This window comes from Hemiscyllium ocellatum, chromosome 37 (genome assembly GCF_020745735.1).
Source record: "Hemiscyllium ocellatum isolate sHemOce1 chromosome 37, sHemOce1.pat.X.cur, whole genome shotgun sequence".
NCBI classification, from domain to species: domain Eukaryota; kingdom Metazoa; phylum Chordata; class Chondrichthyes; order Orectolobiformes; family Hemiscylliidae; genus Hemiscyllium; species Hemiscyllium ocellatum.
Window position 1 is genome coordinate 20,598,361 of NC_083437.1, and position 26,708 is coordinate 20,625,068.

The following is a 26,708-nucleotide window of genomic DNA, read 5'->3' on the forward strand; positions in this document are numbered from 1 at the left end:
TTTTCTTCCCAGTCTCTTACCTTCCAGCCACTGCCAGCTTCTCTATAATACGGAAAGTTGTCACATATCCACTGATAAATCTCACTGAGCGTCATCTTCTTTTTCGGAGAGCTGTTGATAGCAAACGTAATGAGGCTGGCATAACTGTATGGTGGTTTCCCATCTTTGTTTTGTGCATCCTGGTCCAGGGTAGTGTTTGGGTCCAGAAGTGGGGTTTTCTTTGCAATCCCACCACCAGCCACATTCTGGGCAGCATCTGCTTTCTGAATGGCTGCCCTCATTGTCAACTGTGGCAGCCAATCCATGGACGTCAGGCTGCTCTCCAGCTCTGACGTCATTGTGTTCAATCACTCCTCCACCAGGTATCAATAAAGTTTGTAATCCACACAAAAGTTGTTTCACTCCCAAAAGATAAGCCACACTGCAGGAAATTCCTAGTCACTTGATTCACTTGATTGGAGGAAGTGGGCTTATTCTAAAAGAAATTAAAAAGGTTACAATTAACCTCAGAAAATGCATGAGAATAATTTACTCCATCAAATCAAATCAAAATTCACTGTGTTAAACCTCTCCATACACCCATAAGAAATACAAACAATATTAGTCTGCGCCGCCATTCAATCAAGGCTGACTTGTTTCTCATCCCCATTCTCCTGCCTTCTCCTTGCAACCTTTTACCCTTTACTCACCAATCCCCATGTCTGCGTGTGTTTCCTCCGGGTGCTCCAGTTTCCTCCCACAATCCAAAGCTGTGCAGGTTAGGTGAATTGTCCATGCTAAAATTGCCTATAGTGCTCAGCGAGATTTAGTTCGGTATATTAGTAAATATAGAGGAGTAGGAGAATGGGTCTGGGTGGGTGACTCTTTGGAGGGCCAGTGTGGACATGCAGGGCTGAATGGCCTGTTTCCACACTAAGGATTCTATGTTTCTATAATAGGTCATCACTGTCTTAAATGCAGTCAATGACTTGGCCTCAATAGCCTTCTGTCGCAAAATGTTCCACAGATTCACTACCGTCTGGCTGATAAAAATCATCTCAGTTCTAAACAGCACCCCCTTCACCCTGATGCTAACCCCTTGGGTCCTAGTTTCTCCTAATGGAGACACCTTCTCCACACCCACTCTATCCAGGCCCCTCAGCATTCTGCAAATTTCAGTGGGGTCCCCCTCATTCTTTTAAACACCATTCAGTACATAATCCTCAACCGCTCCTCATGTAACAAGCCTTTAATTTCCAGGATTATTCTGATGAACCCTCGAAGGCCAGCACATCCTGCCTTAGGGTCCTTTTTTGGTCTGGTCTACATGACACTCCTGACTTACAGAAATGTAGTGGAGTCTTAACTGCCCCCTGAGTAATTAGGAATGGTCAATTAATGCTGGCCTCGCCTGTGATGCCCACCTCCTAAGAAAGAATAAAACAAAATAGGGCCTATAAACTGAGAATCATTTCACCAATCTCCCCCACTGTGAATAAATCATCTTGGTAATAGAATTGTCAAATCTAAATAACTTGGCAACAACTTTAGTGTTGCCAGTAGATTTAATATATTAACATCACATATGATAGATAAAATAATTATATTTGTAACATGCTGTTCACTGTGGAACATAGATATATTTAACTCAATCCCAGAAACTGCCTGAACAAGCGGTCAACACCTTATCCATTTGCACATGAACCTCAAAATGTCTCCTCCAAACAAACTGGAGGCAACAAAATTTAAAATTGTAGTGTAAGTTGACATTTTTTTCCATCTCATCTAGCCATTCCATTTATTTTGTGAAAGTTTGTTCTGATTATGCCGTATTCTACCATAACCATTAAATTAATTATCAACTGCAAACATTTTGTTTTAACTGGCAACTTATGAACCAGCACTTTTGATAAACTGGCAAAAGTTATATACCTCAAATACGGCAAAGTTTACTGTATTATCTTGATCTCTGCAATGTCCAAGTAGTCAGTTGAGGGTGCGAGTAAGTAGGCTGCTGCCATTTAGTTTTACTTAAGGCAAAGTTGCATTATTATGATTTAAGTGATTTATGTTGCAAATAATGTACAATTACTTAGATTAGATTAGATTACTTACAGTGTGGAAACAGGCCCTTCGGCCCAACAAGTCCACACCGACCCGCCGAAGCGCAACGCACCCATACCCCTATATTTACCCCTTACCTAACACTATGGGCAATTTAGCATGGCCAATTCACCTGACCCGCACATCTTTGGACTGTGGGAGGAAACCGGAGCACCCGGAGGAAACCCACGCAGACACGGGGAGAACGTGCAAACTCCACACAGTCAATCGCCTGAGTCGGGAATTGAACCCGGGTCTTAGGCGCTGTGAGACAGCAGTGCTAACCACTGTGCCACCGTGTACGCCCGTGTCGTACAATGTTACAGTTACTTTTATATTATTTATGCAAACCTCTTGATGAACTGGGATATTTGATGAATGGCACTTTCTTGGCCCCATAGGGCCAATGAATAAAAGGTTTGCTATTATCAGTCAGGCTGGTGATCTATAGAACCATACACTTGCTTCCACAGCTGATTCTTGCATTTTACCTTCTGCAATAAACCTCTCAACTGCTTAGTTTTGTCATGTCCACTATGGCCAACTTTGGGCTGGATCTATCCTTTTACTTTGGGCCTTCACGTATCTAAAATGTAGGGAAGCCCTAGCAGGCCAACTCAAGTGAAAAACCATGAAAATCCCAACTTTTAGGTTAAATGAGAGATTTACACCAAAGCAGCTGTTCTGTAAAAACGTACGCAGTATTTTGTTTCCAATAATCAACATTCACCAGTTAAGGATTTTCTATTGCTCAAAATTTGTAAAAATGTCACCTTCCACAGGATCTGCATAGTTGTCCGCCAAATTGATTTTGAGTGTGTGAATCATTTCATATTATTAAATGATGAGATTTAATATGCGAAAAAATTTGTAGTCTGTCATAACAAGCAGGTATACAAAGGGAGCAGTCAAGGAAATAACAAGTAGTAGCATAAGAAAAATCCACAAATAACAAAAACATATCAGAAAGGGAGAAACGTCAGGATATTAAAAGCTGCAGAAAAGTAACAATGTCCGTTTGCCCTGTCAATGTCCCACAAGTTAAAAGTTGTAGCAGTCTTGCTGGCAGTAATCTAGTGATCTTAAGAAAAATGTTTCACGAGGTAACTGCAACTAATGTTCAGAGGTGGTTTTTCAAATAAGAGTCACTTAACAAAGCGTGTTTAAAACTGTGAAATGGAAATAAATGAAGTCCATGCCACCAAAGACAGTGCAGTGCAGGGCAGGCAAAACACAACAGAACCTCAAACCAGAATTTGTGGATCTGTCCTTTTACGTTGAGCCCTCGCGTATCGAAAATGTGTAGAAGCCCTGGCAGGCCAATTCAGGTGAAAAATCACGAAAATTTGCAAATTGGAACTGTAATTTTGATTTCCTATCTTAGAGAAATGAATGCATCAGATTTCACGAGAACAGGGAAACTGGATTTCGAGTGAACAAGATACAAGGGCAAAGTTTCAGATAAGCCATTGCTTATGCAGGATGTAATTTAAAGGTCAGTAAAGAATGACAGAATTCAAACCTCAAGCTGATAAAAGTGTACATTGTACAGAGAAGTTAAGTGAAGTTACATTTTACTTGGTCCATGTAAAATTTGTACACACTTTATACTTCAGTAAGTTTCTACTGAGAACACTGATATTATGACATATAATATTTAAATTTTTAAAATGCTTCCACCTAAGTGACAAAGCAGCAGAGCAAGGTTTGGCCACAACTGCTGTAATTTATTTCAAGAGCATTCTGTTGCACAACCAATAGGGGTTAAGTTCAGAGGAGGGAATACCCATTTCAACCAGTCAACACATGTTACATATTCAAATTCTTGTTCATGTTCTGGTTGATTCCTGTTATTTTTGGAGTCATATCAAAACAAGTTATAACAAGAGGTACATTTGAAATTGTGGTGCACCATACATATGTGCTTTTAAATCCAGGGTGAATCGTCCTACTTAATAATAACAGATGGCTTGAAAAAGCTTCTGTGCAGTACAATGTGCTTTTGAAAACAGAAATCCAGCTCCTGGGACCACAAACAAGTAGAAACAGAATATACTCTGGGTGGAGACTTCCACGGCCATCACTAAGAGTGGTTTGGTAGCACCGCTTTTGGCCAAGCCTTGAAAGGCATATCAGTCAGACTAGGTCTGAAGTAGGTGGTGAAGGAACCAATAAAGAGGGGGAAGTAAAAACAAACTTACGAGACCTTGGCCTTACCAATCTGCCCATGACAGTATTGGTAGGAGTAACCACTGCAGATCAAGTCCCATCTTCACAAAGAGCACACTCTCAATAGTACAGTGTAGTGCTATCACTTTGCTCAAAGAGACATACTGAACAATCTGCCAACTCACAACTGTGCAACCATGATGGTCATCAGCAAAATTGTATTGAACCACAATCTGTCATCTCATTGCTCGGCATATACCTCTACCATAACCACCTAATTGGAAGATTAACCCTGGCTCAACAACAAGTACACGAGAGCAGACCAGAAGTAGCACCAGGTATACTTAAAAATAATGCATCAACCTGGTGAAATTACAAAATGGGACCATTTGCACACCAGACAGTACATGTCACAAGCAAAAGAGCTAAGCAATCAGATTTGAATAAGATTAAACCTTTGCTGTGGAAAAGCACAGCAGGTCAGGCAGCATCTGAACAGGAAATCAACGTTTCAGGCATAAGCCCTTCATCAGGAATGAGGCTTGTGAGGTGGGGCTGAGAGATAAGTTGTAGGGGGCTGGAGTTAGGTAGCTGAGAAAACAATAGGTGGATAGAGGCGAGGGAGAAGGTGGCAGAGCAGAGGGGGGTGTGATGGACAGGTACGGAGGGCAGTGCCGAGTTGGAGGCTTGGGACTGGGATAATGGGGGAGGGAATGAGGAAGCTTTTGAAATCCAGGTTTATCCCATGTGGTTGCAGGGTCCCGAGGCGAAGTATGAGGTGCTCCTCCTCCAGGCGTTGGGTGTTAACGGTTTGGCAGTGGAGGCGGCCCAGGACCTGCATGGAGCGGGAGGGGGAGTTAAAGTGTTCAGCCACAGGACGGTGGGTGCGGGTGTCCCAGAGACGCTGACTCAAACAATCTGCAAGAAGGTGTCCTGTCTCCCCAATGCAGAGGGGACCACACCAGGTGCAACAGATGCAGTAGACAACATTGGTAGAGGTACAGGTAAATTTTTGATGGATGTGGAAGGATCTCTTGGGGCCTTGGATAGGGGTGAGGGGAGTGGTGTGGGCGCAGGCTTTGCACTTCCTGCGATGGCAGGGAAAGGCGCCAGGAGTGGATTGTGGGCTGGGGGGGGGGGGGGGGGGGGGGGGGGGTGTGGACCTGATGAGGGAGTCGTGGAGGGGATGGTCTTTTCGGAACGCTGATAAGGGTGGGGAGGGAAATATATCTCTGTTCGTGGGGTCTGTTTGGAGGTGGCAGAGGATGATGCTTTGTATGCAGAGGGTGGTGTGATGAACCGGGGGGGATTCTGTCCTTATTGTGTTGGGACGCCTTCTTGCAGATCATTTCAGAGAACATCTCTGGGACACCCACATCCACCAACTCCACCACCCATGTGGCTGAACACTTCAACTCCCCCTCCTACTCAGTCAAGGGCATGCAGGTCCTGGCCTCTTCCACTGCCATCAGTAATGATAAGAGTCATAGAGATGTACAGCACGGAAACAGACCCTACGGTCCAACTTGTCCATGCCGACCAGATATCCTCAATTAATCTACTCCGATTTGCCACCTTGTGGCCCACATTCCTCTCAACCTTTCCTATTCATGTACCCATCCAGATGCCTTTTAAATGTTGTAATAGTACCAGCCTCTACCACTTCCTCTGGCAGCTCATTCCATACACACACCATCCTCTGCATGAAAACGCTGCTTCTTAGGTCTCTTTTAAAATTTTCCCCTCTTATTGTAAACTTACGCCCTCCAGTTCTGCACCCCCCACCGCAGGGAAAAGACCTTATCTGTTTACCCTATCTATGCCCTGATGATTTCATAAACCTCTGTAATGGCACCCCTCAGCCTTCAACGCTCCGGGGAAAACAGCCCCAGGCTATTCAGCCTCTCCCTACACTCAAATCCTTCAATCCTGGCAATATCCTCGAAAGCCCTTTCTGAACCCTTTTAGTTCCCTTCCTACAGCAGCGACCCCAGAATTGCACGCAATATTCCAAAAGTAGCCTCACCAAGGTCCTGTGCAGGCACAACATGACCTCTCAACCTCTATACTCAATGCTCTGACGAAGAAAAAATGAAAGTACAATAAATGCCTTGTTCACTATCCTATGTATCTGCAACTCCACTTTCAACGAACAATGAACCTGAACTCCAAGGTCTCTTTGTTCAACAACACTCACCATGACCTTAACATTAAGTGTGTAAGTCCTGCCCTGATTAGCCTTGCCAAAATGCAGCACCTCAAGTTTATCTACAGTAAACTCCATCTGCCATTCCTCAGCCCATTGGCCCATCTGATCAAGATTCTACTCTAGTGAGGTAACCTTCTTCGCTATCCACTGCACCTCCGATTTTGGTGTCATCTGCAAACTTAGGCTGAAGAATCTTCAACTATTACCAGTCAGAAGTACTGGTGGATGAATCCTTCTCAGCTTCCTCCCAGAAGTCCGCAAACATTGTAAATGTCAGTTTGCAATCAACTTAATTCATTTGTGAAAAAGTTACAGTAATAGCAGTGAAATTTTGTGTTGCAGACATAGCTGTGCCCCCCTAACCAAGCTGCTCCATTTCAGCTACAACACTGGCATCTAGCTGATATGAAAAATTACATGCTACTCTATATCCTGCTCAACATGCTACTCTATATCCTGCTCAATTACAACTTTATCAATTTTCTAATCAAGTGATGGAAGGTGTTGTAGACAAGGTTATCAAATCGTATTAATGCTCAGCTCCTGATCTTGTTATAACCTTGGCTGGGAAAGGCATAAATGATCACTCTTGAGAACACAGTATTCGCAAAAGTGTGGCACCAAGGAGTCATGGCAAAACTGGAACAAAGAACGTCGACGTGGTAACATTCAAAACCACAGAAGTGTTGGGTAAATAACAGCTGAATGACATTCAATGGCATGATTCCCTAATAAAACCATTCCGGGAGTTATCACTGACCAGAAATTGAATTAGAGCAGCCACTTAAATACTACGACTACAAGAGGTTAGAGGCTGAAAGTTCTGAGGCAAATAACTTCCAACTCCCCAGAGTCTTCCAACATCTACAATGCACCTGTGAGGACTATTATGGAACACACTCGATAGCCTGAATGAATGCAGTTCCAGCAACACAAATTCAACAGCACCCAGGACAATGCAACCCACCTATCATCAGTGCACAATGGTAACAACATGTGCCATCTACAAGATGCAATGCAGCAAATTACCAAGGCTCCTTTTTCAACACCTTCTAAATATACAAATCAATATCACTGAGAAGATCAAGGGCAGCAGATTCATGGAAATACAACCACTTGGAAGTTTCCTCACAAGCAGTGTTGATTTGAAGCATTTCACTATTCCTTCAATATCCTAACTCCTGTCCAGAAGCACTATGAGTGTATATGCACCAGATGAAGTGCAGCATTTGAAGGTGGTAACTCAACAACACCTTCTCAAATGCAAGTAAGATGGGGGAAAAAAAAGCCTTGCCAATAATAGCCACAGCTCACCAAATAATAAACTGAACCTCCAAATTTTCTTGCCACAAGAAACACTCCTTTTAAAAAAAAGTATTGTTTCAAATTAAAATCACATCATGATTTTTTTGGGACAGGAATGGAGAAAACAAATCAGGAGTTTGAGTTTTTATTGTTGTTCAGATGCCCGACATACGGCATTTGACATTTTCTTTCCTAGTTCCCACACCAATCGGTCTCAGACAGTCAGTCCGTACTGTGGAGCCACATCTTGTAGAAACAGTTCTCCAGTCATTCCAAGGAGATTCCAACTTATGTAGGAGATGCTTTCCAATCAACTTGAACTACAGCTGAATTAGTATTAAAAATTAAACAGTCAACATCTAATCTATGATGGTATCTTTTTACCAATTTAGGAGAAATAAACTTACAGGCAAGTTCACAAAGCTGACCCAAAAACGGGAATATAATTCATTTTTTTAAAAAAAACTTGCTGATGTGTGGTTCTATACCCATGATACTAGCATAAATTTTGTTTCATTCTCCACAGATGCTGCCAGAGCTGCAGAGTTTCCCTATAATTCTGTGTTTCAGATTTTCAAGATTCAGCGTATTTTACTTTCATTTGCATTTTGGAAACTAAACTGGTTGAACTTAACCAGGTATAGCGATTTTCAAGATCATTTAGAAATGAGGGGACAGAAGAAAAAGAAAGTCTGTGTACTTGATCCTGACAGATTTTAGTTTTCACAAACCTAATCCCTGTCCACTCTCTGTAATCTGGAAGTGCTCAAAGCCTCGAGCTCCAATAACAGATTGCAATTCGGGTTACACCCGAAACATTCGATTTTTCCACCCCCTGACGCTGCTGGGTTTGCTATGTTCTCCCAGCCCCTTGCTTGCCTACTCTGCATTCCACTTTGGCCACTACTGTACAACAATTTCATGAGCATATAAATGTAAAAGAGGGAAGCACACAAACAAAGATCGAGTGACAAGACAGCTCGATACATGAGTTTTGAACATTAGTCAAAGATTTAAACAAGGTGAATTTCATCTTCCCTAGGAAAATGGATGGTTATGACAACCAGGTTAGATAACGTAGACTGACTTACATTTCAACATAAATTGTTCACTTGACAAGGATCACACCTTCAGCACAAAACAAAACGGCAAGATTCCTACAAACTTGGATTTTGAAATGTAATTATTCAAAGTCACCTATTTTCAGACAGAGATAATTTTATGGATAATTTAAACATCATTGCATGCAAGGTTCTTTTTGGTAAAACCACCTCAATTTGTACATGGTGTAACTTCTCATACGAGAACTAATAACAAAGTGCAAACCAAAAGCAAATGAAATAAGGGTAGTGCTAGATTTTAACTCAGTATCTTGCAAAAATGACATCCTCAAGGCTCAGGGTTAGATAGTTAAGTATTCCATTACACTCCAACCCCACCCACTGAAAAGATGGATAATTGAGTTTTCTCAGACATAACTGGTATTTCCACTAGAACGGCTTTTTCCATTATGCAAATTCTCAACGCAGATAACATCTGCAGAGAAACAGATTTCAATTAACTTTTCAGGTATAAAAACTCTTAGGTGCATGGGGGTCAATCTTTGGAATTGAAATTTTGACTGACTGTCTTCCTCTAATGCAATGCAGTATTCCAGTTTTTCCTTTGCTGCATAGAGTCAGTCATTTACATCTACAATACAGAAAAAGGCCCTTAGCCTAACGAGTCTGGATAAAACAACCAAACTGTTATAATTACATCTTCCAGCACTTGGCCTTGGCTTCACAAATGCACAGCTAAATACTTCTTATATGTTGAGGGTTTCTGTTTTTACCATCCTCACAGGCATTGAGCTCTCATCATCTTATTTTATTCCTCACATCCCCACTAAACTTGCTGTCCCTTACCTTGTCTTTGCCCACTGCTCACTAATCCCTACAAGGGGAAAAGTGCCATCCTGTCTACCATGCCTCTCATAATTTTACTCATCTCAATCATGTTCTCCTATCCTCTTCCTGACCTCTCTGCCCCCACCCCACTCCGGTCTATCACCCTCACCTTGACCTCCTTCCACCTATCCCACCTCCATCGCCCCTTCCCCTAGTCCCTCCTCCCTACCTTTTATCTTAGCCTGCTTGGCTCTCTCTCTTATTCCTAATGAAGGGCTTATGCTCGAAACGTCGAATTCTCTATTCCTGAGATACTGCCTAACCTGCTGTGCTTTGACCAGCAACACATCTGCAGCTGTGATCTCCAGCATCTGCAGACCTCATTTTTTACTCAGTCATGTTCTCCCTCATTCTCCTTCACTCCAAGGAAAACAATCCATTCTGTTCAATCTCTGTTCATCAACTCTCCAGACCAGGCAAAATCCTGGTAAAAGTCATCTGCAACCACTCCAATACAATCACGTCCCTCCTAAATTCTGGGATCCAGACCTGCGCTCAATATATAGCTGTAGCCTAACTTTTAATATAACGGGCAATTTATTAAAAATAATTTATGACAGATATTTATAAAAATTGCTTCCAAATACAAGGCATTTTCAAACTAAAAATCATCCTGCATTTTAAACAAGTTAAATGTATTCCATTAAGTATTATTGAGAAAACCTAAATCACTTCTCTAAGGTGTTCAGCTTACTACATTCATATTCAGTCAAAAGCACTTCCAAAAAAAAAATGACATATCTGTAGTGAATCTCTGCTCTGGAAAGCCAATAGATCTTTACTATCCCAGTAAACCTTTCTTATGTGAATGCAATTACTTTTGCCTTAACCAATCACTTTGGGAAGCATTTCAAGTGCGATTTATCAAAACTTTCTAATTTTAAAAAGCACGATTAAATCTGCTCTAAACTTTGCTCAATTTTATTGTCAAGATTAGAGTGGTGCTGGAAAAGCACAGGTCAGGCAGCATCCAAGGAGCAGGAAAATCGACGTTTCAGGCAAAAGCCCTTCATCAGGAATGCGGCTGGGAGCCTCGGCGGGTGGAGAGATAAATGGGAGGGAATGGGGCTGGGCAGAAGGTAGCTGAGAACACAATAGGTAGATGGAGGTGGGCATGAAGGTGATAGGTTGGAGAGGAGTGTGGAATGGATAGGTGGGAAGGAAGATCAATAGATGGAACAGGTCATGAGGCAGTGCTGAGCTGAAAGGTTGGAACTGGGATAAGGTGGGAGGAAGGGAAGTAAGGCAGATGGTGAAGTCCACATTGATGCCATGGGGTTGAAGGGTTCCATGGCAGAAGATGAGGAGCTCTTCCTCCAGGCGTCGCGTGGTGAGGGAGTGGTGATGGAGGAGGCCCAGGACCTGCATGTCCTTGGACAGAGTGGAATGGGCAGTTGAAATGTTCGGCCCCGGGGTGGTGGGGCTGGAAAGCATTTCAAATGTAATTTATAAAAACTTTCTAATTTTAAAAAACATGAATTTTAAAAAACTTTACTCGATTTTAGTGTCAAGATTAGAGTGGTGTTGGAAAAGCACAGCAGGTCAGGCAACATCCGAGGAGCAGGAAAATCCATGTTTCAGGCAAAAGCCCTTCATCAGGAATGAGGCTGGGAGTTTCGCGGGTGGAAAGATAAATTGGTGCAAGTGTCCCGGAAATGTTCTCTGAAGCACTCTGAGTAGGCAGACAGTCCCCCGAACATCAAAGGACCGCATCAGGAGCAACAGCTACAGTAAATGGTATGTGTGGAAGTGCAGGCGTAACTCTGAGGGATACGGAAGGCTCCTTTGGGCCCTTGGATGAAGGTCAGGTGGGTGGGGGGGGGCAGGTTTTGCAATTCCTGCAGTTCCACGGAAGGTGGTGGGCTGTTTGGGGACGTGGACCTGACCAGGTAGTCGCGGAGGGAACGGTCTTTACGGAAAGTGGAGAGGGGTGGGGAAGGAAGGATTTCTCTGGTGATGGGGTCTGTTTGTAGGTGGCAGGAATGGTGGAGGATGATGCAATGTATACAGTGGTAGGTGGGGTAGAAGGTGAGGACTGGGGGCTCTGTCCTTGTTGCAGTTGGAGGAGTGGGGTTCGAGGGTGCAGGTGCGGGATATGGATGAGTTGGAGAGCATCTTCAACCACGTGGGAGGGGAAACTGCTGTATTTAAACGAGGAAGCCACCTGGTATGTTCTGTGTTAAAATTGATCCTCCTGGGAGCAGATGAGGCGGAGGCAGAGGAATTGGGAAAAGGGGCTAGCATTTTTGCAGGAGGCAGGGTGGGAGGAGGTGCTTAATTTTATTCTACTCTAAACTGATAGCAATAGTCATAGCACTTAAGCCTCTCCACAGAACTACAGATTTCCATTCATGGCATCATGATACTGAACTTAAGACTACAATGGAGGTGCTCAATATCCACACACTATTGTGGCCCAACCAATGTATCTGCGCAACTTTTTCCTACGTAGTCTACCTACATGCTCTCAGGCACATGCCAAATATCCCGTAGCATTATTTTGACAGAGAGCAGGGATGTTCTCCATCGTGTCTTGGCTACTATTTATCCCTCAATCAACATTACAAAGACAAATCTGATAATTGTCACACTGATGTAGACGCTTTCTCTGTGCAAATCAGTAGCTGTACTTTTGTTAGTTGCACAGCTCTTTTGACTGTCCAGTAATCATGTTAAACACTACATAGCTGCAAATGTTTATCTTTTCCTTTCATGGTTTTATGACTGCCATATTGACTTTCAAGGATTTATGTATCATTAGCTTTAAGTCTCTCTATACACACTAATGTTCAATTGGTAACTTGGAGGTGAAAGTCCAGTTTCAAGTATGAAGAACAATCTGGATTGTCATCCAATACTGAGAGAATACGGAGAGTGTGCCATAATCTCAGAGACGCATCCTTCAAATGAAACATTAGACCAAGGCCCCATATTGTGTGGATATAAAAAGCCCAAGGCACCACTTTGAAGAGGAATAAGTGGGTTCTTCTCGTTACCCTGGCTAATATTTATTCCTCAAGATTACAAAAATAGATTAACTAATTATTATAATTTTGCTATGCATAGGAACTTGGTTGCCACTTTTTTGAAATAAGTTAAAAGCAGTGATAATTCTGCAAAAAGCACTTCATTAGATATGGTGTTGGTGCATCCAATAGTTATTGAAGATTCTATATAAATACAGTCTTTATTTTTCATCCAAACTCTTCAAGATCTGCTTTATGACAAGAATGGGGCTGCCAAGAGAAGGGGGGATAGGGAATGTGAAGGAGAATGTAACAAAAGCAGAAAGGATTGATTCGAACAATGTGCAGCATCATATGTTGCGTCTAATTATAATTTCTATTTATACTCCATGATGCATATTTGGATAATGAAATAGAGATTGAAAAAAAAAAATGGGAGCTTATGCTCAGGAGCCCTGTGATGAATCCAGCATATTCTTTAACTACTTATGCCTTGACAAAGGTCAAAATGATCAACCCCCTGCTGTCCTGAACAGGTAAGAACATGCTGCAACAAGTTGAGATTCACTGGTAGTAGTTTCTGGCACAAAGAGTACTGGACTTTATTAAGTCATCCAGAACATAACAAAGCAATAATGCAGTGCAGATTAGGACAATTGAAAAGACAAAAAAATTCCCTTCTTCACTTATTTTATGGCTGGTCACATCAGTCAGATTTTATATGGAAGCAGCAGCTATAAGGAGACACACTCTCCCAGATTACCAGAATTAGCAGTAATTTTAATATAAGCAATTTTTTTTCTCTCTATTCCAACCTGTTGGCTACAGCAGTCACCGGCTGCTACACTTATACTTAGAAAGGGAAAATTCAACCTGTCAAAATTCTAAAAGGATATACTGATGTCCATCAAGTTTAGACTGTTGAAGGATTATCCTATTAAAATAATCACAAGATATCCGTAACAAAAATATTTCAATGGTTTGCTCTGCTCAGCTCTCAAAGACATAAGCGCAATGGGTGCAGATTTAATTTGAAAGTCATTTATCCCCAAACACTTCCATCAATTTTATTCTCTGTTCCCAACTACAGATCACCACTGGTCAAAAAAAAGAGTACAGTAGATCTGTCAACTTTCAGCCAAAGTGGGAAAGTGAGCACTGCAGATGTTGGAAATGAGAGTCAAAGAATGTGGCATTGGAAAAGTACAGCTGATCAGGCAGCTTCTAAGGAGCAGGAGAATGCCCGAAAATCGATTCTCCTGTTCCTCAGATGCTGTCTGACCGGTTGTGTTTTTCCAGCACCATACTCTTCAACTTTCAGCCAAACCCAATACAAGAACTAATGATTTGGAGATGCTGGTATTGGACTGGGGTGTACAAAGTTAAAAATCACACATCACGTTATAGTCCAACAGGTTTATTTGGAAGCTCTAACTTTTGCAGCGATGCTCCTTCAACCATCTATAACTTGGTGTTGTGTGACTTTTAACTCTGTACACAAGCTAAACTGAAGTGGGCAGTTCTCTCAATTTTACTGTCATATAAAGGAGGATCTTGTCTCTACATGCCACAGGGGAAGAAAGATAAAAGAGGCCAAAATATGAGACAGACATTTTATGACAACATCATTACACAAAAGGTATAAACTTTGACCTCCAGTTTGAGGTCTTAAATAGACAATATCCATACTTTTCAAATAGAGCGATGCATAGGTCAGAAGACAAGCAAAAGTATTTCTATAGAACCTTTAAGTATTTTATGCATCCCAAGATGCTTTCCAAACCAATTAAAATTTTTGGTGCAGTCACAGTTCGAAGTTAGGAATCAACTGAATTATTACAACTTGCCAAATTATGATTTAAAGTCTAAGTCTTAGATCTTCAGATGCGGAGTGTGCATGCGTGTTTAATGAGGAATAGCAACCCAAAACAGAAAACACATAACTAGATACCTTGAAACCACAAATTACACTACTTTAGTCACTTCTCTCAATATCAACATGGGCTGGGATTGAGGCAATATAATACTTCTTCCTTGACCAATCTGGTCATTTATCACACATTAAATTTTTACAAGCACAGTTAAACTAATATCTTTAATGCTTAGTTATTGAATCAATCCCCCATGCGAATAGTAGGCTTTATACCTCTGGAATTGGAATTTAAACAGTTCACCATCTCTGTGCTGGCCTGAGAGGGGTAAATATTGTGAGGGACTAATCAGCTGAGATTAGACTCCTAATTCATAACAGACTTGGACTCTCACTAAGAAAAAAACGGTTCTAAATTACTGACTGAGTTAGGCATATTGTCCAAATGGGGAAAGCACTAAAAGCAAAACAAACAAATTTGCTCTATAAAATAGCTTAGAACTAATTATTTATTTTCTGGATGCACATCCGTTAGACTAGGGTTGCCCTCAAAAAAGGTTCTCACTCTCTCAGTTCCTCCCTACCCTCTACAAGTGCTCTCAGTTCTCATGAGGGGTCATGAGAATTTTCAAGCCTCAAAAGGGGTCACTGTGGAAAAACATTTGGGAAGCAGTGCATTAAAGTTTAGTATTAGTGTACCCAATTTACAAAGGTAGAGTTCGAAAAACAGCAAATGATTGTGTTTTCTTGGCCTAGTCATAAATATTGGTCAACATTTTTAGAAATTTCTGCAGTTTCAAAGTATTTCCACAACATTCACGTAGGCTCTTCATTTTCTGCCTTGCTGGGAAGGCATATCAACGAAAGGATAGCAACTCTAAAAGTGTAACACGCCCTTAACTCTGCATGATGTGTCAGTCCGCATTGTAGTCAGGTCTACATGGCTCAAACAAATGATTTTGAGTCAAAGACAAAGCTGTCAAATTAAAGTAGAATAAAATTTATTCTGCACTTAATTCTACTATATCTGGCAGGGACTACTCAATGGTGACACTGGCACCACAAATGGAAAATGATTAATTCCCGATTACCTTGATAAACATTAAATTCACCAAAAAAAGCTTCTTGAATATTCCTTTCCCAATTTCAGCCAGATCTTACACTTAAATCAAATGTTCTCAAAGAAATGAAAGGCATGATCATAATTCATTTCAGTTGTGGAATAAAACAAGAAAAAAATTCAAACTTCTGGACAAAATGAGGGCCATAAGTCAAGTAATGATTTCAAATTTGGCATACAGACAAGAGTTGGCAGTGAGCGACATTAATTACACCATGGGCGCCACTTATATGAGGCAGTCAGCTCACTAAACCAGATTTACCTCCTCCCTACAGAAAACACTGTACAAAAGCTCATTCTGCATTTGTGAATGGCAAACAATTGAAGCATCTTGTGGAAAAATCAAGACAAATGTTTTTAGTATTTATTAGTAACAATATTTGTGCCTGAGCAGCATTTGAGTTCAAGATTAGGTGAAGTTCAACACAAAAATGTTGAACTTTACATCTTGATTAACTACAAAGTTATTTAGGGTGTAGGGAGGAGAAGTGTGCATGTAAATTCTGTACTCAATAACACATTTATTGGAAAATGGGGCACCTTCCCATTTACATATTCAGTGACAGAACAAAGTACACTCAAATCAGATATTAAGCAGTTGGATACAGATTAAGGGCCCTGCTGTTCTGTCCCAGAATGTGCCTCAGCTTAGTCTCAGGAAATCACGAACCGTTCCTTTCTCCACCATTTGCCAAACTGACCAATTTGCGCTCTTACTGTACAAGGGTGCCATATGAGGGAAGTTGTGGTGTGACCAAGCACACTGGGAACCAGATTGAATCAAATCAAATTCAACTCCATATTACCTGTTTTGCCAGAGAAAAGATCTTCAACCATCAGTTAAGTCTCAATTTGAACACTTAACACACAGACAAAAGCCAGTGTCTGTCTAATCCTCAATACAATGCAGTCCCCTATCTATGCTGCATCTGAAATCATGCTCCACATCTCTCTCCACTCCTTCGCCATAAAGCCCCACCTCAACTTTCATACACATTTAATTTCCCTTTTTTGGCATGAACCACTCTGGACCTGATGTTTGCCACTCTTCATATCAGGTTGCTTGTAAGAACAAAAAAGGAAAGAGATAACCACTGAGGATCACGTGGTATCCAGCTGGTGACCCACAAGGTTAAACATGCACTCAGAGAATGGTCAGAGTATACAGCAACAGGATGATATTAGAACTTAGTGCAACAAGATTCATAACTCCCAAAGAAAGTCACCTTTGCCCACATTCTGTTCTAGAAATAGGTGAAGCACAAAAAGACAGCTGATGCTGCAATTTCTCTGCAGAAACTATTTGGATTCACTCAAACTAAATTATGGCTTTATCTACTTGCACAAAGGTCTAGTGTTCCAAAGTTTTAATGGGGACTGAGAGTATAAGAATAAACAAAGCTAAATTTAAATAAATATCAGTTAGTTGCAGTTAAAATACTGTGCACAATCTGTGTTTCATATATAAAGCTTTAAATTTAAAGATATCATGTAGACTTTGTTCAGCATGAGGATATCTGGAATGGAAATCTTAAAAAAAAAAGAGGACATTCTAGGGATTCCTGTGAAAGTCAATTAGCTTGGTTGGTTTGATGGTTGGAGTGTGACAGAGAATGACACCAACGACATGGTTCAATCTCTGTGTTGGCTGTGGCCTCTTTCTTGCCTTGTCCCATACTTGATGTGGAGTGGCTCAATCAAACTACAGGACCAAAGGTCTTGCTCTGAGCAGGGAAGATGTCTATGGTTTTGTGGTCAATAACCAGATAGGATTAGATGAGTGAGAGAGTAAGAGCATGGCAGAAGCGATACATTATGGATAATCGCGAGGTCATCCATTTCCAGAGTTTTTTTAAATGGTGAGAGATTAGAAAGTGATGATATGCAAAGGAACTTTGGTATCCTTGTTCATAAGTCACTGGAAGTTAACAAGTGCAACAAGCAATTCAAAAGGCAAACCATATATTATCATTTACAGCAAGAGGATTTGAGTACAGAAACAAAAAGGTCTTGCTGCAACTGTTGAAAACTGGTGAGACAACAAGGTTATTTAGGGTGTACGGAGGAGAGAAGTACTCATGTAAACTTTGTGTGCAGTTTTCTAGCCCCCTTGCCCAAATAAAGGTATGCTTATCATAGAGTGAGTGTAGCAGAGATTTGCCACACTGATTCCTGGGATTATGGGATTGGAGAAGCTGGGCCTGCACTCACTGGAGTTCAAGAAAAAGATAGTTGATCACACAGAAACATACAAAATTCCTGAAGGGGTAAACAGAGTAAGATTCAGAAGATTGGTTCTGACTGGAGTCTAGAACCACAGTATACAGTCTCAAAAACAGACAAGCCATTTAGCACTGAGATAAGGAGGAACATCTTTATTCAGAGAATGGTGAATCGTTGGAACTCTCTCTGCCAAGTGGTTGTGGAAGCACAGTCATCAAATAAGCTTAAAAACAAACTTTAATAGATTGCTAGTTATTAACAATATCAAAAGCTCTGGAAATAGCATGCAAATATGATGTTGAGGTAAATGGTTAACTATGACCTATGGAGCAGGTTGAGAGACTAAAAGCCCCTTCTGCTCCTTTGTTTCTATAAAATTAAGTTACATCATGCACAGGCTGAGGGCAAAATGACAGAGTTTCAATACCTCATGGATCATGCAGCAAAAAAGTTACAGTTTGGCAACCCTCAGATGCTGAGTTCCACCTTCATCTGTAGGTTTTTTACATGAGGAGAGATTGCATATTTTGGGCCCGTAATCATTGAAGTTTAGGAGAATGAGGGGGAACCTTATTGAAACAAGATGTTGAGGGGACTTGAAAGGATAGATGTTGGAATGTTGTTCCCCTTGTGAGAGTGTCTAGGAATAAAGGGAATAACCGCAGGATAAGGATTTGCACATTTCACACGGAAATTTAAAAAAAAATTACTTCTCTCGGAGGACAGTGAATCTGTGGAACTAATTTGCCACAGAAGCTGGGTTATGAAGTACATTCAAAAGTTGAGATAGAGAGATCTTTTTAAACTCAGGCTAGGTAGGGCAGGAGAGACGACACAAGGGCCCAGTTGCATGGAAATTTACAGTGATCAGGCAGATTGCTACCAGAAAATGAAAGGAAACCAGAGTCAGAGAGATGTACAACATGAAAACAGACACTTCAGTCCAGCTTGCCCATGCTGATCAGATATTCGAACCTAAACTAGTCCCATTTTCCAGCACTTGGCTCATATCCCCATAAACCCTTCCTAATCATATACCCACAGAGATGCCTTTTAAATGTTGTCATTGTACCAGCCTCAACCACTTCCTCTGGCAGCTCATTCCACAGTTGCACCACCCTCTGTGTGAAAACGTTGCCCTTTGGTTCTCTTTTATATCTTTCCTCACTCACCCTAAACCTATGCCCTCTAGTCCTGGACTCCTCCACCCCAGGGAAAAGACTCTGTCTAGTTGTCCTATGCATGCCCCTCATGATTTTATAAACCTCAATAAGGTCACCCCTCAGCCTCTGACACTCCAGGGAAAACCAAGCCTATTCAACCTCTCCCTATAGCTCAAATCCTCAACCCTGGTAACATCCTTGCAAATTTTTTTCAAGTTTCACAACATCGTTCTGATTGGAAGGAGACTAGAATTGCGCGCAATATTCCAAAAGTGGCCTAACCAAAGTCCTTTACAGCTGCAACATGACCTCCCAACTCCTGTATTCAATACTCTGACCAGTAAAGGAAAGCATACCAATCATCTCACTACCTTATCTATCTGCAACTCTACTTGCAAGGAGCTATGAACCTGCACTCCAAGGTCTCTCTGTTCAGCAACATTCCCCAGGATCTTCCCATTAAGTGTATATGCTAAGATTTGCTTTCCCAAAATGCAGCACCTCGCATTTATTTAAATTAAACTCCATCCGCCATTCCTAAGCCCATTGGCCCATCTGATCAAAATCTCATTGTAATCTGAGGTAACCTTCTTCACTGTCGACTACACCTCCAATCTTGGTGTCATCTACAAACTTACTAACTACACCTCTTGTCCTCTTTGTTATTTCTTCAAAAAACTCAACCAAGTTCATGAAACATGATTTCTCATGTACAAAGTCATGCTGACTATCCTTAACCAGTCCTTGCCTTTCCAAATGCATGTAAATCCTGTCCCTCAGGATTCCCTCCAATAACTTGCCCACCACCAATGTCAGGCTCACTGGTCGACAGTTCCCTGGATTTTTCCTTACCAACTTTCTGAAATAGTGGCACCACATTAGCCAACGTCCAACCTTCCCGCACCTCACCTGTAACTATCGATGATGTAAATACCTCAGCAAGGGGACCAGCAATCACTCCCCAAGCTTCCCAGAGTTCTAGGGAACTCCTAATCAGGTCCTGGGGATTTATCCACTTTTATGCCTTTCAAGACATCCAGCACCACCTCATCTGTAATATGAGCATTATTCAAGATGTCACCATCTATTTCCCCACATTCCATATCTTCCATGCCTTCTCCGCAATAAATACTGATGCAAAATACTCATTTAGTATCTCCCCCACCTCCTGCGATTCCACACATAGGCCCTATTTTCTCCCTAGTTACCTCTTTGTCCTTAATGTATTTATAAAAATGAATCCAAATGTATATTTGGATTCTCCTTGAGAGTGTGAACACCTATCGCATGTAGAAATCATACCCTATCACCCTCACCTTGACCTCCTTCCACCTATCCCATTTCCAACACCCCTCCCCCAAGTCCCTCCTCCCTATCTTTTATCTTAGCCTGCTGGACACACTTTCCTCATTCCTGAAGAAGGGCTCACACCCGAAACGTCGATTCTCCTGCTCTTTGAATGCTGCCTGACCTGCTGCGCTTTTCCAGCAACACATTTTCAGCTCTGATCTCCAGCATCTGCAGTCCTCACTTTCTCACCGTAGAAATCATACAAGAGTAGGGAAAATTGACAATAGGACAAACTTAAAGGCTGTGTATCTGAATATATTTATCATGTGAAGTTAAATTAAGAGATAAATGGATATGATTTGGTGCCAATTATTGAGCAATGGTTACAGTGATATCAGGACTCTGAGTTGAATATCCAAGGATACTTTGCTTCAGGAGGATAGTCAGAAAGGAAAAGAAAGTGGCATTGTTGTGTCACCATAGTCTTATGAGACCATAGGGGTTGCTCTCTTATACAGAGAAGCGACTAGTGGTGATTTAACCTGAGGGCCACCAGACCTCAGGCGAGGGAAGAAGTTGAGAAGGAGAGTCCTTCATGGTAACCTCAAACCCACACTGTTGGCATCACACTGCTCTACAAACCAACAATCCATCCAAATGAGCTAAACTTTGTTAGTGAAAAATAAGGTCAGGACTGTAATGAAAAGGTACTTTGGCACTGGAGATCATGGTGCAGAATCAGTCTGGTTAGAAATAAGAAATATCTAGGGAAAGTTATCTCTGATGTTGAGTAATTAATAGGTCCCCTGTTGGACACACTGTAAACTAAGAATCATTGGGAGTCAAGAATAAAGGTATGACAGTAACCAGGAAAGTACAGCATGTCAGACAGCATCCAAGGAGCAGGGAAAATCAACATTCCGGGCCAAAACCCTTTGTCAGAATGACGGATTTCCACCCAAAATATTGAATTTCCTGCTCCTTGGATGCTGTCTAACATGCTGTGCTTTTCCAGCTTCACATCTACTGACTCTGGCTTCCAGCATCTGTTACCCTTATGGTCTCTATGACAGTAATCATGTGATTGTTATGTAAGAATAAATGAGATTAATCAACTTGTCAAGAACAGCTTTGAGGCAGAGTTCATAGCGTGTATAAGAGATTGTTTCATGGAGCAATACGCTAAGGAATCAACCAGGGAGTTGGCTAGCTTGGACTTAATATTGTGTAGTGAGATGGAATTAATGAACGATCTCATAGCAAAGAATCTTCCAGGAAAGAGTGATCATAGCATGCTGGAATTTCAAATTCAGTTTGAGGATGTTAAACACAAGTCCCACACTAACGTTATCGTGATAAATATAGTTAATTACATAGGCACGAGGACAGATTAGGCCTGAGTGGACTAGGCAGAAACAAGTAGGACAGTTGTTTAACTATGGCAGACATTTAAGGAGATAGTTAAATCCTCCCAACTAAAATATATTCCAGAGAAAGCTTCTAAGAACAGGGTAAATGCAAGACTAAGCAAGAAAATTAAAGATAACACAAGAGTGTATCATAATGAAAAGGTCAATGGTAGGCTGCAGGATTGGTAAGCTGTAACTGGTGGGGTACCACAGGACTCTGACCTCAGGCTCCAACTATTTAAAATCTATACGAATGACTTGGATGCAGGGATTGAATATACTTAGCCAAATTTGTAGATAACATCAAAATACATGGGAAAATAGGCTGCAAGTAAGAAATAAAAAAATTACAAATGGATATAGAGTAATAGAGCTGGACAGCACGGAAATAGACCATTCAGTTCAACTTGTTTATGCCAACCAGATATCCCAACTTAATCTAGTCCAATTTGCTAGCATTTGACCCATAACCCTCTAAACTCTTCCTATTCATGTACCCATCCAGATGCCTTTTAAAATGTTGTAATTGTACCAGCCTCCACCACTTCCTCTGGCAGCTCATTCCCTCTGCGTGAAAACATTACTTCTTAGGTCCTTTTTAAAATTTTCCCTCTCACTCGAAACTTATGCCCTCTAATTCTGGACTCCCCTCTCCAAGGAAAAAGGCCTTGTCTTCTTACCCCATCCATGCTCCTCATGATTTTAATAAACCTTTGTAAGGTGACCCCTCAGCCTCCATTGCTCCAGGGAAAACAGCTCCAGCCTATTCAGTCTCTCCCTCTAGATCAATATCCACCAATCCTGGCAACATCCTTGTAAATCTTTTCTGAAGCCTTTCAAGTTTCACAACATCCTTCCTACAGCAGTGAGACCAGAATTGCACGCAATATTCCAAAAGTGGCCGAACCAATGTCCTGTACAGCCACAACATGACCTCCCAACTACTATACTCCATGCTCTGACGAAAGAGAGGTTGGAAGGTTCAGCTGAGCACGACTCAGATAAAAACTTGCAGTTAACAATACGATGCTGGAAGCAAGAGTAATGGGTTAACATTATGTAGAGCCATTCAACAATACTAGAAGCATTCAGTATGTAAGGTCAGCTTAACAAGGTGAAAAGTACTCATTATGTGGAGCCAGTTATTCATTGTGAATTACGAAATGGCTTAATATCTATGTTGCCTTATCTGGATTCTCCTCCCTGTAAAACAACTGTATAATTCATTAAGAATCAGCTGTTCCAGAGAGAAGACCAGGAACTTGCATCCCTATGCACATGGGTGATCATTCTCTCTCCCTCCAGGACCCAGAATAAAGATGGAGGAGGTATACTGTGTCTCAGTGTTTTGCTTCAACCAGCCGGGGGCGGGCGGGGAAGAGGGAAGGAGGAGAACAGGACAACGGCTGGTTTGTAAGTGGCCCTGTTCTCTCCCTAGTTACTCTTTTGCCCTTGATGTATTTAGAGAAACCCTTTGGGTTCTCCTTAATCCTATTAAGTAAGCTATCTAATGCCCGATTTTACCCTCCTAATACTCCTATTGCTTTCATACTCTTCTCAGGATTCACTCTATCTACGCTGTGCATACCTGACAGATTCATCCTCCTTGTCATGACGAAAACCTCAATTTCTTTAGTCTTCTCAAATTCTCCAGCATTATCTACACCTAATAAGAACATACTGTCTTTCGACTCTTGGGAATATGGACAGGTTAGGTAAATGGACCAAGATTTAGCAGATGGAATTGAACATGGTTAAGTGTGAGGTTATCTATTTTAGTCAGAAGAATGAAGAGGCAACTTAAGTGGAGAGAAACTTCAAGGTTCTTTGGTGCAACAGGATCTGGGTATCCTTGTGCAAAAGTCACAGAAAGCTAGCATGCAGGTACAGCAGGCAATAAAAAGTGGAATTTTGACACTTATTGATAAAATATAGAACATAAAGGTCGCAAAATGTTGCAATTGTACAAGGCATTGGTGACACCGCATCTGGAGTACTGCATACAGTATTGGTCCCCTTACTTGAGAAATGATGCAACTACATTGGAGGTAATTCAGAAAAAAATCACTAGACTAACTCCAGAGATAAAAGGCTTATCTAATCAGAAGAGATTGAGCAGTTTAGGGCTATTTACTCAAAAGTTTCAGAAGAATGAAGGGTGACCTAATTGAGGAATGCAAGATATTAAAGGGGACTGACCAAGTAGACATACAGCAGATGTTTCCCCTTGATGGCCCTCGACCTAGATTTGCCACCCTTAGGTTAAAACGGAGATGAAGAGGAATTGCAAAGATTGAAGAGAGAATCCTTCTCTCAAAGGATAATGAATTTGTGGAATTTACTACCACAGAGTGTAGTGAACTCCAAGAAACTGAATAAGTTTGACACAAGTTGGACCAAAGGGTCTGTTTTCGTGCTGCACATCTCTATGACTCTATAACAGGCAGATATGTAATTCATAATGGGTTAAAGGGGATTGGAGAATGGGCATGAAAGTGGAGTTGAGGTTGAGATGAGGTCAGCCATGGCAGACTCAAGTGGCTAAATCCCACATTCCTGTCTTTATGTTCTTATCTTCAGTTTCCTTTTACTCTTCAAAATCCTTCAATGTACTACTCCCCACGATCAGTGTACACCTTTCTCAGATCTCAATGTTTGGATTCTTCCTATCAAATTTCTGTTTCTGCCAGTTACCAAAAACAATCTGGCTCAGTGTCACAAATGGCACCTGTATGATCTTAAAACTAACCAGTCATGTTCAGAGAATCACCTGCATTGGCTTCTCCTGCTGTTGCCTCTGGTGTCCCAAATAACCTAGCTCTCATTCATATGCTGTTCCTCTAAAATATTAATTGGAAAACATAGCTTCTGTGTCACATACAGCGACAACAACCAGCTATGCCTTAGCATCATCTTCCTCAATTACTCCATGGTCTCCAAATGGTCAGATTATTTATTCAATATCTGGCAGTGGATCAACAGAAATTTCCTTCAACTAAATATAGATAAGACCAAAATCCATTCCCTAACTATTGATTCAATTCCACTCGATGGTAACAATTTGAGGCAGGATCTGCAATTTTGGTGGCACAACTGATCCAGAGATGAGCTTCTGATCACACGGCTATGTCATCACCAAGACTGCCTACTTCTTCATTTACAGCGTTGTTCAACTTTGCTTTTTCACTCATTCACTCTTGTCTTTCTTATCTCCAGTCAAGCTCTTGATGTTTCAAATCAACCTGTCCAGAAATGTTATGACAGACCTCTGGAGTAGGTGGGTCTTAAACACAGGCCTCCTTACTAAGAAAGGCGACACTACCAATGCATCACACTATGCTTTCTGCAAATCCTGCAATCATCCAAAGTTCTGTTGCCATATCCTCATCGACATGAAGTCTCATTCAAATATCAAATCTTTTGCTCATTGATCTGTACTGGCTCCAGGTTAAGCAATGCAAATCCATCCATGGCCTTTTCCCTCCCTATCTCTGTAATTTCCTTCAATCATCACAGATAACGGTGTTCCTACAACTTCAGTATTTTGAGCAGTTCTCCAACATTTACTGCCAGGACAACTATCAGGTCAATAAGCTCTAGAATTAGCTACCATAATTCTCCCCTCTTAAGGCACTTCTGAATACCTCCCTGTTTGATCAAGGTTTTGGTTCAAATATGTCCACATCTGGTTCAGTGTCAAACTTCCTTTGGTAACACTCCTGTGAATTACTTTGGGACTCTTCACTACTTTAAAGGCACTAGGTGACAGTTGTCCCAGGTCTGAACAAAAAATCTCTACTAGGTGCAATTTAATAAAAGTGCACATGGATAAATGAACAACCTTTGAGGGAAGTACATGCATTAACATCAAAATTATACAAATTCTGTGAAGCAGCAAAAATGATCAACATAATTCACATTAATAATGAGCAATACTATAGAAACCTAGAACTTTACAGAGTTTAAAAAGAATCTATTCACTCTTGCCAGCTCTCCAAAAGAGCCATCCAATTAAGTCTTAAATTCTTGCTCACACCTTTTAAAATGTGGTTCCCTTAGGATGCAAAACTAAAGATTCAGAACCTAAATAGAAAACCAAAGCTGGAGGAGAAATCTGAACACCACTGTGCAATGCATTCTCCCTCCAATCCAACACAATTAATACGTAAGCTGCATTAAGTGCTCAAAATCAAAAACATCTTGCTCATCTGTAAAAATAAATGTAATATTTCTCCAATCCTAAATTAATGGCTAAAACATTCAGCTTTGCCAACCTGTATGCCAATTTTTATTTCTATAGAAGAGCATTTTAACCTCTCATACAGCCACCGTGTCCATGAATAAAAATTGCAAGTGAATGTAGGAAAAGCAGACTGCAAAGATTGTCCAGCTTCTTTGAAGAGTTGGCAATGGCCAATAATGTTTTACCATCAGTTTCTCAGCATAGAGTTCACATTAGGCAGCAGGCAGAACATAAACTTCTAATTTCTAAATTTAGCCACTGAATCTCTTAGTAGCTAAAGTTAACAAGTGAAAAACCTGCTTTGGAATTATTACTGGGTGTGAAGATCATGCATCTGAAACTGATGATGCAATACCTCCTCCAGAGCCAACGTAAACGCAGTTTAAGGTCAATAGATTGTATGTGGTTATGGGTTAAATATTTTGCATGAGTTGTTACAGAAATTGGTCTTGGCAAGGACTGGTTATATATTAAGCTAGTGAGCTAATGATTTTAGTTTTGAAATAAACAGATTTTTCGTTTCAGGGAATCAAGGGATAGTAAAGGAGGGGGGTGGTGCAGAAAGAGAGAACTGTGGCACATGATCCAAATCGTAGTGAATGGCAGTGCTCCAGCTTCTTATGCACTTGGGCAAAAATACAATCTGCTTTAAATTCACCTTGGTGTGATAGCAAAATAATCCTCATCATAGAAATACCACATGAAAAAGA

At 41.1% G+C, this 26,708-nt stretch overlaps 1 protein-coding gene across 10 annotated transcripts in view; it reads right to left on the minus strand.

Moving 5' to 3' along the window:
- Positions 1-26,708, minus strand: part of foxj3 (forkhead box J3) — a 156,770-nt gene that overhangs the window by 76,183 nt on the left and 53,879 nt on the right. For all 10 annotated transcript variants that reach the window (XM_060852471.1, XM_060852480.1, XM_060852473.1 and 7 more), the window contains exon 2: positions 21-475. In XM_060852471.1, coding sequence (XP_060708454.1) covers positions 21-338 — 318 coding nt within the window. In that variant the 5' untranslated portion in view covers positions 339-475. The remainder of the gene's footprint in view (positions 1-20; positions 476-26,708) is intronic.